The 13,089-nt window shown below is 36.2% G+C and overlaps 1 protein-coding gene across 4 annotated transcripts in view; it reads left to right on the top strand.

Moving 5' to 3' along the window:
- Nucleotides 1-13,089, top strand: part of TMEM116 (transmembrane protein 116) — a 108,236-nt gene that overhangs the window by 74,862 nt on the left and 20,285 nt on the right. For 3 of the 4 annotated variants that reach the window (XM_007170908.2, XM_007170907.2, XM_007170905.2), the window contains exon 5: nucleotides 7,774-7,878. The exons of the other annotated variant lie outside the window; for it this stretch is intronic. In XM_007170908.2, the coding sequence (XP_007170970.1) occupies nucleotides 7,774-7,878 (105 nt within the window). The remainder of the gene's footprint in view (nucleotides 1-7,773; nucleotides 7,879-13,089) is intronic. 4 annotated transcript variants of the gene reach the window in all.

Genomic DNA, 13,089 nt, shown 5'->3' with positions numbered 1-13,089 from the left:
TTCTTCTGCTTTTTCATTTGTGTAACTTTCTCTGCCTCTATGAATTTAGGTGAAATAGTTACCTATTGCAGTCTTGAAGGGGTGTTGTTATGAGGGAGTGTCCCTATATGGACTGTGTGTGTCCAATGCCTTTGGTGGGAGATCTGGATTTGACTTGGATGCAAGTCACATTTTTCCCAGGGTGTGCTGGCAGCTATCACCCCAGTGGGGGGGGGCTGGAGATGGAGGGGCTCAAACTGGCACTGTGTGAGGCAGGACTTTCCCTCTGCTCAGCGGCCATCATGACCCTACGTGGGGCAGGGTCTGATCCCAAGTTACTGGAGCAGAACCCCTGAGGGTTGGACTCAGGCTGGCTCTGTTCCCTTTAAGTGTGTGTTTTTCTCTCTCCCCACACCAGGACTCTTGCCCCTGAGGAGGGAAGTGCCAAAGCAAGGGGGGCCCATGTGCAGATAGAGGTCTGATGTGCTGCCTGTGTAAGTGCCTGCGACTCCACTCAGATGCAGCCTCGTGTGCAGGTGTCCTTTGTCCCTCACAGCCAATCACTTTGCCAGCCTCCACTGCTCTCGGCCCTCTTTGCTCCATAGAGCTGGTGGAGGCCTGTGTGGACTCTCGGTGTGTATTGGGAGGTGAGCTGTGTAGAGTGACACCACAGCTTTGTCTTTTGGTTGTTGAGTTGTAAGAGTTTTTAAAATATATTCTGAATAATAGATCCATATCAGATATATCATTTGCAAATATTTTCTCCCATTCTTTAGGTTGTCTTTTCACTTTCTTAATAACGTCCTTTCATGCACAAAGGTTTTACAAAATAATTTATTGAGGTGAAATTCACATAACATGAAATTAACCATTTTAAAGTGAATAACAGTTTAGTGGTATTTAGTACATTCACAGTGTTGTGGAACCACCATCTCTATCTAGTTCCAAAACATTTCTGTCCTTCCAAAGTAAAACAGCTCACTCATTAAACAGTTTCTCCCCATCTTTCCTACCCCCAACACTTGGGAACCACCAATCTGAATTTAGTATCTATGGCTATATCTATTCTATATTATTTGATGTAGTAATAAAATAATTCAAAACGTGACCTTTTGTGTCTGGCTTTGTTCACTTGGCATAATGTCTTTTTTTTTTTATACAGGGAAGATTTTTTTAAAAATAAATTTATTTATTTATTTTTGGCTGCATTGTGTCTTCGTTGCTGCATGTGGGCTTTCTTTAGTTGCGGCAAGCAGGGGCTAATCTTCATTGCAGTGCGCGGGCTTCTTATTGCGGTGGCTTCTCGTTGTGGAGCACAGGCTCTAGGCACACGAGCTTCAGCAGTTGTGGTGCATGGGCTTCAGTAGTTGTGGCTCGTGGGCTCTAGAGTGCAGGCTCAGTAGTTGTGGCGCAGGCTCAGTAGTGGTTGCTTAGTCGTGTCCTAGCATGTGGGGTCTTCCTGGACCAGGGCTTGAACCCATGTCCCCTGCATTGGCAGGCGGCTTCTTAACCACTGCATCACCAGGGAAGCCCTAGCATAATGTCTTGAAGGATCGTCTACATTGTAGCATGTATCAGTACTTCATTCCTTTTTATGGCTGAATAATATTCCACTGTGTGTATACATCATAATTTGCTTACTTATTCTTCTGATTATGGACATTTGCACTGCTTCTATCTTTTCACCTTTATGTACATGCATGTACATGTGACTGAGTACTTATTTCCACTTATTTTGGGTATATATCTAAGAGTGGAATCGTTGGATCATACGGTAATTTTATGTTTAATTATTTGAGGAAGCACCAAATGATTCCCATTTTTGATGCTCTTAATTCCTTTGTGTAGATCCAAATTTCTATCTGTTATTACATTTTTTCCCTGAAGTACTTCCTTTAACATATCTTATAGTAATGGTGTGCTTCAGTGTAATCTCTCAGCTTTTGTTTGTCTGAAAAAGTCCTTATTTTTGTCCTTTTTTTGGAAGGTATTTTCACTGTGTATAAAATTCTGGGTTGACAGATTTTTTTTTTCCTTTCAGTATTTTAAAGATGTTGCTCCTAATGTTTTCTGGATTGCATTGTTTCTGATTGTTTCTGCATTGTGTCTGCTATCATTCTCATCTTTGTTCCTATGTATGTAATGTGTCTTTTTGCTCTAGATGCTTTTGGTGTTTTCTGTTTTCCCCTGACTTTCAGTGATTTGATTATGATGTCCCCTTTTTTAATTTGAAGTATAGTTTTTTAAAATTCATTAATTTATTTGGCTGTGCCATGAGGCATGCGGGATCTTAGTTCCCCGACCAGGGAGTGAACCTGTGCCTTCTGCACTGGGAGTGCAGAGTCTTAACCAGTGGACCGCCAGGGAAGTTCCTAAATTGAAGTGTAGTTGAGTTACAATATTGTGTTAGTTTTAGGTGTACAGCAATGTGATTCAGTTCTATATTTTTTTTTTCAGATTTTCCATTATAGATTATTACAAGGTATTGACTATAATTCCCTGTGCTATATGGGAAATCCTTGTTGCTTATCTATTTTATGTATAGTAGTTTGTATTTGTTAACTCCATACTCCTAATTTGTCCCTCCCCGTTCCCTCTTCTCTTTGGTAACCATAAGTTTGTTTCAAATATCTCTGAGTCTGTTTATGTTTTGTGTACAGATTCATTTGTATTATTTTTAGATTGCACATATAAGTAATATCATATATATTTGTCCTTCTCTGACTTACTTCACTAAGTATAATATTCTCTAGGTTCATCCATGTTGCTGCAAATGGCAATATTTCATTCTTTTTTATGGTTGAGTAATACTACATTGTATATATACCACATCTTTTTTTAAAACTTTTTAAAATTAAAAAAAATGTTTTTAATTTTTATTTTTTTAATTTATGCTTATTTAAAAGTTTTCATTTTATATTGGACTATTTTTATTTCGTGTCATGTTAGTTTCAGGTGTACAGCAAAGTGATTCAGTTATACATATACATATATCTATTTTTTTTCAAATTCTTTTCCCATTTAGGTTATTACAGAATATTGAGCAGAGTTCCCTGTGCTATACAGTAGGTCCTTGTTGGTTGTCTGTTTTAAATACAGTAGTGTGTATATGTCAATCCCAAACTCCCAATTTATCCATCCCCCCCCCCCCGACCTTTCCCCTTTGGTAACCATAAGTTTGTTTTCTATGTCTATGAGTCTGTTTCTGTTTTGTAAATAAGTTCATTTGTATCATTTTTTTTAGATTCCGTATATAAATGTTTCATCTTTCATTGTCTTAACTTACTTCACTTATTTATTTATTTATTTTTGGCCATGCAGCACAGCTTGCAGAATCTTAGTTCCCCGACCAGGGTTTGAACCCAAGCCACAACAGTGAAAGCACCAAGTCCTAACCACTGGACCACCAAGGAATTCCCTGACTTAACTTCACTTAGTATGATAATCTCCAGGTCCATCTATGTTGCTGCAAATGGCATTATTTCATTATTTTTTATGGCTGAGTAATATTGCATTGTGTATGTATAACCACACCTTCTTTATCCATTCATCTGTCGATGGACACTTAGGTTGCTTCCATGTCTTGGCTATTGTAAATAGTACTACTGTGAACATTGGGGTGCATGTATCTTTTCAAATTAGAGTTTTCTCTGGGTATATGCCCAGGAGTAGGATTGCTGGATCATATGGTAACTCTAATTTTAGTTTTTTAAGGAACCTCCATACTGTTCTCCATAGTGGCTGTACCAATTTATATTCCCATCAACATTGTAGGATGGTTCCCTTTTCTCCACACCCTGTCCAGCATTTATCATTTGTAGACTTTTTGATGATAATCATTACGATTGGTGTGAAGTGATACCTCACTGTGGTTTTGATTTGCATTTCTCTAATAATTAGTGATGTTGAGCATGTTTTCATGTGCCTGTTGGCCATCTGCATGTCCTCTTTAAAGAAATGTCAATTCAGGTCTTCTACCCATTGTTTGATTGGGTTGTTTGATTTTTTTTGATATTGATTTGTATGAATTGTTTTTATATTTTGGATATTAACCCCTTGTTCATTGCATCATTTGCAAATATCTTCTCCTATTCCATAGGTTGTCTTTTCATTTTGTTGATTGTTTCCTTTGCTGTACAAAAGCTTTTAAGTTTGATTAGGTCCCATTTGTTTATTTTTGTTTTTATTTCTATTGCCTTGGGAGACTGACCTAAGAAAACATTGTTACGATTTATGTCAGAGAATGTTTTGCCTATGTTCTCTTCTAGGACTTTTATGGTGTCATGTCTTATATGTAGGCTTTAAACCATTTTGAGTTTGTTTTTGTATATAGTGTGAGTGAGTGTTCTAACTTCATTGGTTTACATGCAGCTGTCCAGCTTTCCCATCACCACTTGTTAAAGAGACTGTCTTTTCTCCATTGTATATTCTTGTCTCTTTTGTCATAGATTAGTTGACCTATGTATGTTATGTGTCTTTTTGCTCTAGGTGCGTGGGTTTATTTCTGGGCTCTCTGTTCTGTTCCGTTGTACTATATGTCTGTTTTTGTGCCAGTACTACACTGTTTTGATTATTGTAGCTTTGTAGTATAGTCTGAAATCTGGAAGCATTATGCCTCCAGCTTTGTTCTTTTTCCTCAGAATTGCTTTGGCAATTCTGGGTCTTTTTGGTTCCATATAAATTTAAGGATTATTTGTTCTAGTTCTGTGAAAAATGTCATGGTTATTTTAATAGGGATTGCATTAAATCTGTAGCTTGCTTTGGGTAGTATGGCCATTTTAACAATATTAAGCCTTCCAGTCCAAGCACATGGGATATTTTTTCCATTTCTTTGAATCATCGTCTATTTCCTTTATCAATGTTTTGTAGTTTTCAGTGTATACGTCTTTCATCTCTGTGATCTTTCATCTCCTAGGTATTTTTTTTGGATGCGATTTAGAATGGGATTGTTTTTTTCACTTTCTCCTTCTGATATTTCATTGTTAGTGCAAAGAAATGCAATAGATTTCTGTATATTAATCTTGTGTCCTGCTACCTTGCTGAATTCATTTATTAGTTCTAACAGTTTTTGTGTGGGATTTCAGGGTTCTCTCTATAGAGTATCATGTCATCTGCAGATAGTGGCAGTTTTACCTCTTCCTCTCCAATTTGGATACGTTTTATCTCTTTTTCTTGTCTGATTTCTGTGGCTAGGACTTCCAATATTGTGCTGAATAGAAGTGGTGAGAGTTGGCATCCTTGTCTTGTTCCTGAATTTAGTGAGAAGGCTTTCAGCTTTTCATCATTGAGTATTATTTTGTTTATGGGTTTGTCGTAAATAGCTTTTATTATGTTGAGATATGTTCCCTCCATACCCACTTTGGTGAGAGTTTTTATTACGAATTGATGTTGAATTTGGTCAAATGCTCTTTTCTGCATCTATTGAGATGATCATGTGGTTTTAGCCTTTCCTTTTGTTGATGTGGTGTATCACATTGATTGATTTGCATATGCTGAACCATCTTTGTGACCCTGGAATAAATCCAGCTTGATCATGGTGTATGATTCTTTTTATGTGTTGTTGAATTTGGTTTGCTAATATTTTGTTGAGGATTCTTGCATCTATATTCATGATTACGTTGTGCCTTGGTCTGGTTTCTTCATGTTTCTTATGTTTGGTTTTGTTAAGTTTCTTGGACATGGTGGTTAATATTTTCATCATATTTGGAAAATTTTTGGTTATTATTTCCTCAAACATATTTTCTTTGTTTCTCCCTTCCTCTCTACTCCTTCTGGAATTCCAGTCCCAGGTGTGTTAGCCCACTTGTATTCCACAGCTCACTGAAGTTTTGTTCATTTTTTTTCAGTCTTTTTTCTCTAGATGTTTCATTTTAGTTTCTATTTCTGTGTCTTCAAGTTTACTAATTTTTTGCAGTTTTTAATTTTCCATATTTTAAATTCCATATATTTTTCCTCTCTAGAATTTCAACTTGGATCTTTTTGATATCTTCCATTTCTCAATGTTGTGCTCATGCTTTCCTCTACCTTCTTGGACATACTGAGTATATTTACAATAGTTCCTTTAATATTTTTGTCTCCTAATTTTTATAATCTATGTTGTATCTGGGTCCATTTCTATTGATTAATTTTTCTCTTAGTTATGGGCCATAATTTCCTGCTTATCTACATGACTTACAATATTTTAGTAGACACCAGACATTCTAGATTTTACATTGTTGGGTATTAGGTTTTATATACATACATAAATTTTATATACATATATAAATCTCCTTTAAATTTGGGGATTTTGTCTTAGATGTAGTTAACTCTGAGTCTGTTTGATGCTTTATTTTTTGAAGGCTTGCTTTTAAGCTTTAGTTAGGGAAGTATTTCATGTACAGCTAATTTGGTCCCAATAGTAAGGCAATACTCTTCTTATGATTCTACCTTATTATTCTACAGTACTGCCATTCCAGCCTATGGATTAGGAAGTCATTCCACACTGGCTGATGGGAACACTAACTATTCCTTCAGGGATTCCTTTGGAGATTGTTCCACCTACTCCTTTCTGGTGCTTCTTTCTCTTCTCTTCATGGTTTTCTCTCCCATGTTTGTAGATCAATACTTAATCAAAGACTTGAAGGTACCTCTGCACATCTCCAGAGCACTATGTCTCTGTGTGTCTGCCTCTTCTCTGATAATTTGCTTCACACATTTTAGCTGCCTTGGCCTCCCCAAACACTGAAATGTCTCCTCAACTCACCAGGACAGCTTGTCTCTGTTTGGATTCCCCATCACTGCACTCACTTTTCCCAGCCAGGTAGCTGGGGAACTTGATGAACTCAATTTGTTTGCTTTTCTTCTTTCAGGGATTACTGTTCTGTAATGATTGTTATCCAGTGTTTGAAAACAGGGTGTTTTCACATATTTTGTCCAATTTTTAGTTTTTAAGGCTGAAAGACAAATTCTATTCATGTTATTTCATCAAAGGTGGAAGCAGAAATTCCTTCTCTTGGATTTTGTGCTGCTGGTTCATTGTGATCTTATCAGCTCTTTGATGCTTTTAACGATTTAAAAAACATTTTATTCAGCATATTTAGTTCTTTTGATTGGAAAGTTTGGTTAAGACAGCCTAGGCTGTCATTATTAGAAATGGAAATTCTTATGGCCTTTTCTTTTTTGAAAATTTTTATTAGAGTATAGTTGATTTACAATGTTGTGTTAGTTTCAGGTGTACAGCAAAGTGAATCAGTTATACATATACATATAGCCACTCTTTTTTAAGATTCTTTTCCCATATAGGCCATTACAGAGTATTGAGTAGAGTTCCCTGTGCTATTCAGTAGGTCCTTATTAGTTATCTATTTTATATATAGTAGTGTGTATATGTCAATCCCAATCTCCCAGTTTTTCCCTCACCCCTTATCCCCTGGTAACCATAAGTTTGTTTTCTATATCTGTGACTCTACTTCTGTTTTGTAAATAAGGTCATTTGTACCCTTATGTCCTTTTCAATTAAAAAATAAAATAGAAAAAGATTCTATGATATCCTCATAAAATTAGAACAGTTGGGTGAGAGGAGGTGGATAATGCTGTGGTTCCTCTGAACATTCAAAAGGATAAAATAAGGAAGCTGGGACATATTTTAGGCCTGGGTAGGTTTCCCAGACTTGGCCCTATTTTGCATGGTATGGATAGTAGATGGTAAGTTACTAATAGACCAGTAGGTAGGATTCTTACAGCAGAAAATAATGTAGAAAGTTGAAGGAAGCCATAGTGGGACAGTTATAATGGGCTGTTTTGGTTTTCACCTAGATATTCTACATTTCCTCATTTTTCTACACTGTCAATTACATCTGGTACCTGTACAAAGAGCTGAGGATGAAACCCCACCAGAGTGGACAGAGCACAGTTCCACTGGTAAGTTTTATTCAGAGCTAATAGTTATGAACAGTATGCTAAGACAAACCCATACATCCTTGACAAAGAGTTAGCACTCAGCACTGGCGGAGTTTCCAGTCTGTTGACATGACTTCCTCTTCTCTCTTGCCATCACCGCCACCACCAACAGGATTTGATTATAGGAAATATTATTTATAGTATTGCCATTCCTGCCTGGTTCCTTTCAGTAAGGGAGATCCTTCTTGTCTCTATGCCAATTCATCATTATTTTTAGAGTAAAGAGAAAGATCTTGGAGAGCAGTTAGGGAAAGTGCTCAGCCAGCTAACGTGGGATTTGGGCTACAGGTATTGGAAAGGGAGGGTGTTTGTTCTGCTCTGATGTATTTCTTTGGTATGTGTGGGTAACAGGTATTGGTTTGCAGAAGGGCAGAGGAATTCATGTGTGGTAATCAGAAAACAAGATGGATCCAGGGAGCAACTGTCTTTCCTTCTTTGGTTCACAAAGAGTTTTGGGCACTGTCTATTATTACAAAAAGAGGAGAACACAAAGTCAGTGAGTCAGTACATCTGGATTCTTTTTTGTGTATACATATCTTACATGTCACATAGTTCACCTATTTCATGTGTACAATTCAGTGGTTTTAAAAGTAAACTTACCAGGTTGTAAAATTATCATCATAAATCAGTTTCAGAATATTTTATTTGCCCCAATAAGATCCTTCATGCACATTTACTGTTAATCCATTTTCCATACCCTACCCTAGGCAACCACTAATATACTTTCTGTCTCTATAGATGTTCCTTTTCTGGACATTTCATATAGACATTTCATATATCATACAAAATGTAGTCTCTGTGTCTGGTTTATTTTATTTAGCATAATGCTTTTGAAGTTCATTCATTGTAGTGTGTCTAAGTAATTCATTCCTTTTTATTGCTCAATAGTATTCTATTGTATAGTACACTTAGTTTCTTATTTCTGATTCTTTCAGTAAATCACTAAGTGATTTAACAGAAGACATTTTTATGATGTTAGCAATTTTCATTTCTTTAAATGTCTTTATGTATTTTAATCTTACTGTACATATCTTACAAATATTCCAGCCCTTTTATTTCTGTAGTATCCATTCTGTTGTGGCTTTTTGAAGGGGAATTTTTGTTCAAGAGCACCATGGAGTAAATGAATCTGGAAATCCTCCCAAAATACTTCTTCCAGAGCCTACAGATCAGTTCTAGAACAAATGAAAGTGGTATACTGTCATGTACATGGGGCAACTCAGCAAATGTTTGTTGAATGAATAAATGGTATTATAGCACTGTGAAAAGAGCATTTGAAAGTGAATCAGGAGATCTGTCTTATAAACCTAGTTCTGTCATTTATCTCCTGTACGTCCTTGGACACGTCATCTCCCTTTCTTGAGTCTCAACTTTTCATCATGAAAATGAAGTGCTGGTCTATGTGATCTTTAATGTCTTCTTCCAGCTCTAAAATGCTACAATACTCTTAAATTCTCACCTGACTGACTTCTTAAGAAGATACTCTTCTTGCTTTTTGTAGCCTTGCTCTTGCTCTAGATACATACTGCTGGAAAAGGGCAGGAGTATAGAATGCTTTTAAATTTTTTTCTCTCTTTTTTTTCTTTTTTGTTATAAGGACAAAGTGCAGTAAGGAAATCCTTGAAAAATTAATATGATGAGACCCCCTTATCAGCATCCCAGACTAGATACTACAGTCTGTAAAAGTACTGTCAATAGAACTTTTTGCAATGATTAAAATATTTTATGTACTGTTCAGTTCTATAGCCACTAGTCATATGTGGCTATTGAGCACTTGAAATGTGGCTGATGTGATTGAGGAACTGAATTTTTATTTCATTTAATCTTTTTTTTAATCTCTATTTTATTTAATCTTAATTTTAATTTAACCACATGGAGCTAGTGGCTACTGTATTGTACAGCCCAGGACTATATTCTGATCCCTTTATCTCTTGTTTACCTCTGAGGATTCAACCCTTATAATTATTCTTTTATATTTTCAACTTGTATAGTTTCTTAGCTTCCTGCAATTTAGTAATGACCCATGGCTATATATCCATTTGACATGTTTGTTTACATAATCCTACAATCCTGGAGCCAGAAGGTACTACAAAGAAACAGTTCAGTTCCCTCCCTTCAAGCAGATTAATGTCAAAAAAGTTCAAGAAATGTATAGATATAGTATTTAAAGTTTTTATTCACTCATAAGCTAAGAGACTAACTGGAATTTGAGAGAAGTTCTTCAGCCACAGAGTTATTCTCTAAAGAAGTAGTCATGAGACCAGAAGCCAAAGATGGGGACAACATGGGGGAATATTATCCTGAGTCTTGGGCTCCTGGTAGCAGAACAAATTAATCTTTTTTTTAAATTGAAGTATAGTTGATTTACAATATTATATTAGTTTCAGGTGTACAACATATTGATTCAATATTTATATAGATTATACTCCATTTAAAGTTATTACAAGATAATGGCTATATTTCCCTGTGCCATATAATATATCCTTGTTGCTTACAGAGCAATTTAATTTTTGAAGGAAAATAGAAGGAGAGATGTAAGATTAACTCTCATATATAATATTCTGTTGCTTACTATGCATACAAATGCAGTATTGAGACTTCTCTTTATAACCCATGCTATGACACTAGTTCCAAGAAGACAAACTCTATCCCCAAATTTGCCCCCACTGCCTATTATTCTGTCATTATAGCTTTATATCAGGAGCCTGGAAGATTTGTTTTTCATTTTTGAGTTCTCTTTTAAATACCCCAGGAAGACTTCGGCCCTAAACTATTACTAGTAAGCTTTTTACCAGAGATTCATTGACAGGGGATAAGAACAACAGTTAAACACAAGATAGCCACCTGATGATGGATAGAGGATAGAATAAAAAGAGAAGAAGAAACGTGAGTGGGAGAGGTCACCAAAGACTAATTTTACTTATTTCCCATTTTACCTGAAGTCGACACTGGCCATTCTACTTTAAATCATTTGCTATTCCTGATCAAAAGTTCTTAGGGCAAATCAGTTACCCACCTCTGATTATTGATTAATTGCTCACTTAATCCTTATTGATCCCTAACAATGGCATTCCAGAATATAATATGATCTCTGCCTTAAAATATTGGATTGGCCAAAAAGGTTATTTGGGTTTTTCCGTAAGATGGCTCTAATAGTGCTTAGTTGTGTTTAAGTTCATTTGAAACAATTTTGTTAGATCGTATTGTGACAGCTGTCATATCGGCGTGCATTTTTAAAAAATTGATCAAAATTGGTGAGTTTTTGTGTAGCCATTTTAATATTGAAGATGGAAGGAAAAAAAGCAACATTTTCGGCATACTATGCTTTATTATTTCAAGAAAGGTAAAAACGCAGTGCAAAAAAAGATTTGTGCAGTGTATGGAGAAGGTGCTGTGACTGATCGAACATGTTGAAAGTGGTTTGCGAAGTTCGTGCTGGAGATTTCTCGGTGGACAATCCTCCATGGTTGGATAGACCAGTTGAAGTTGATAACGATCAAATTGAGACATTAATTGAGAACAATCAACAATATACCACGTGGGAGATAGCCAACATACTCAAAATATCCAAATCAAGCGTTGAAAATCATCTGCACCAGCTTGGTTATGTTAATCGCGTTGAGGTTTGGGTTCCACAGAAGTTAAGTGAAAAAAACCTTCTTGACTGTATTTCTGCATGCAATTCTCTACTTAAACTTAACAAAAACATTTTGTTTTTAAAACAAATTGTGATAGGCGATGAAAAGTGGATACTGTACAATAATGTGGAATGGAAGAGATCGTGGGGCAAACGAAATGAACCACCACCAACCATACTAAAGGCCAGTCTTCATCCAAAGAAGGTGATGTTGTGTATATGGTGGGATTGGAAGGGAATCCTCTATTATGAGCTCCTTCCAGAAAACCAAACGATTAATTCCGATAAGTACTGCTCCCAATTAGAACAACTGAAAGCAGCGCTTGAGGAAAAGCATCCGGAATTAGTCAACAGAAAACGCATAATTTTCCATCGTGGTAACGCAAGACTGCAAGTTTCTTTGATGACAAGGCAAAAACTGTTGCAGCTTGGCTGGGAAGTTCTGATTCATCTGCCGTATTCACCAGACATTGCACCTTTGGATTTCCATTTGTTTTGGTCTTTACAAAATTCTCTTAATGGAAAAAATTTCAATTCCCTGGAAGACTGTAAAAGGCACCTGGAATAGTTCTTTGCTCAAAAAGTTTAAAAAGTTTGGGGAAGATGGAATTATGAAGTTGCCTGAAAAATGGCAGAAGGTAGTGGAACAAAATGGTGAATATGTTGTTCAATAAAGTTCTTGGTGAAAATGAAAAATGTGTCTTTTATTTTTACTTAAAAACCGAAGGAACTTTTTGGCCAACCCAGTAGAAAAAATTTTGTTTTCTATCATATGAAGACGTTCTGTTCAAAATCTCTCTCTATAAACTCCTAGTGGATATGGGCCATTCTTCTGTAAGTTGTTTTACAGTGTCTAATACAACTGGGAATTTTTGAAATGTTCTTTCTTCTAGATAGGTCTTACATTCAAAGGGCTTTTTTGACTCTGCCCTATTATACTAAACCTGGCCTATAATGGTTTCTGCTGGTCGTCTTATACATAGACTTTTACTCCACCCATATGGTCTGAAAAGTCTACACCTCCCTTGATTAAAAGAGGAGAGGATTGAACTATTATTAGAAGATGAAGGATTATGGTGTGATTTCATATTTGCCTTTATTCTTAAGAGAATTTGTTGTGGTATCCAAATCTTATATTAAGCTACTTTCTACAGGCCCTCTTTGTGGCTTTTGTTGTACTTCTTAGAATATAGTAATACAGATAAAATTCTGTTATCTTCAGTGCTAGGGAACTATCTATTTCATTGAATTTTTTTTTTTTCCTCAAACTTCTTTATTGAAGTATAATTGCCTTACAATAGTGTGTTAGCATCTGCTTTATAACAAAGTGAATCAGTTATACATATACAATATGTTCCCATTTCTCTTCCCTCTTGCATCTCCCTCCCTCCCACCCTCCCCATCCCACCCCTCTAGGTGGTCACAAAGCACCGAGCTGATCTCCCTGTGCTATGCGGCTGCTTCCCACTAGCTATCTATTTTACATTTGGTAGTGTATATATGTCCATGACACTCTCTTACCCTGTCACATCTCA

Source organism: Balaenoptera acutorostrata, chromosome 13, assembly GCF_949987535.1.
Source record: "Balaenoptera acutorostrata chromosome 13, mBalAcu1.1, whole genome shotgun sequence".
NCBI classification, from domain to species: Eukaryota; Metazoa; Chordata; class Mammalia; order Artiodactyla; family Balaenopteridae; genus Balaenoptera; species Balaenoptera acutorostrata.
The sequence above is the reverse complement of the archived record's forward strand: the minus strand, read 5'-3'. Positions and strand labels throughout refer to the sequence as shown.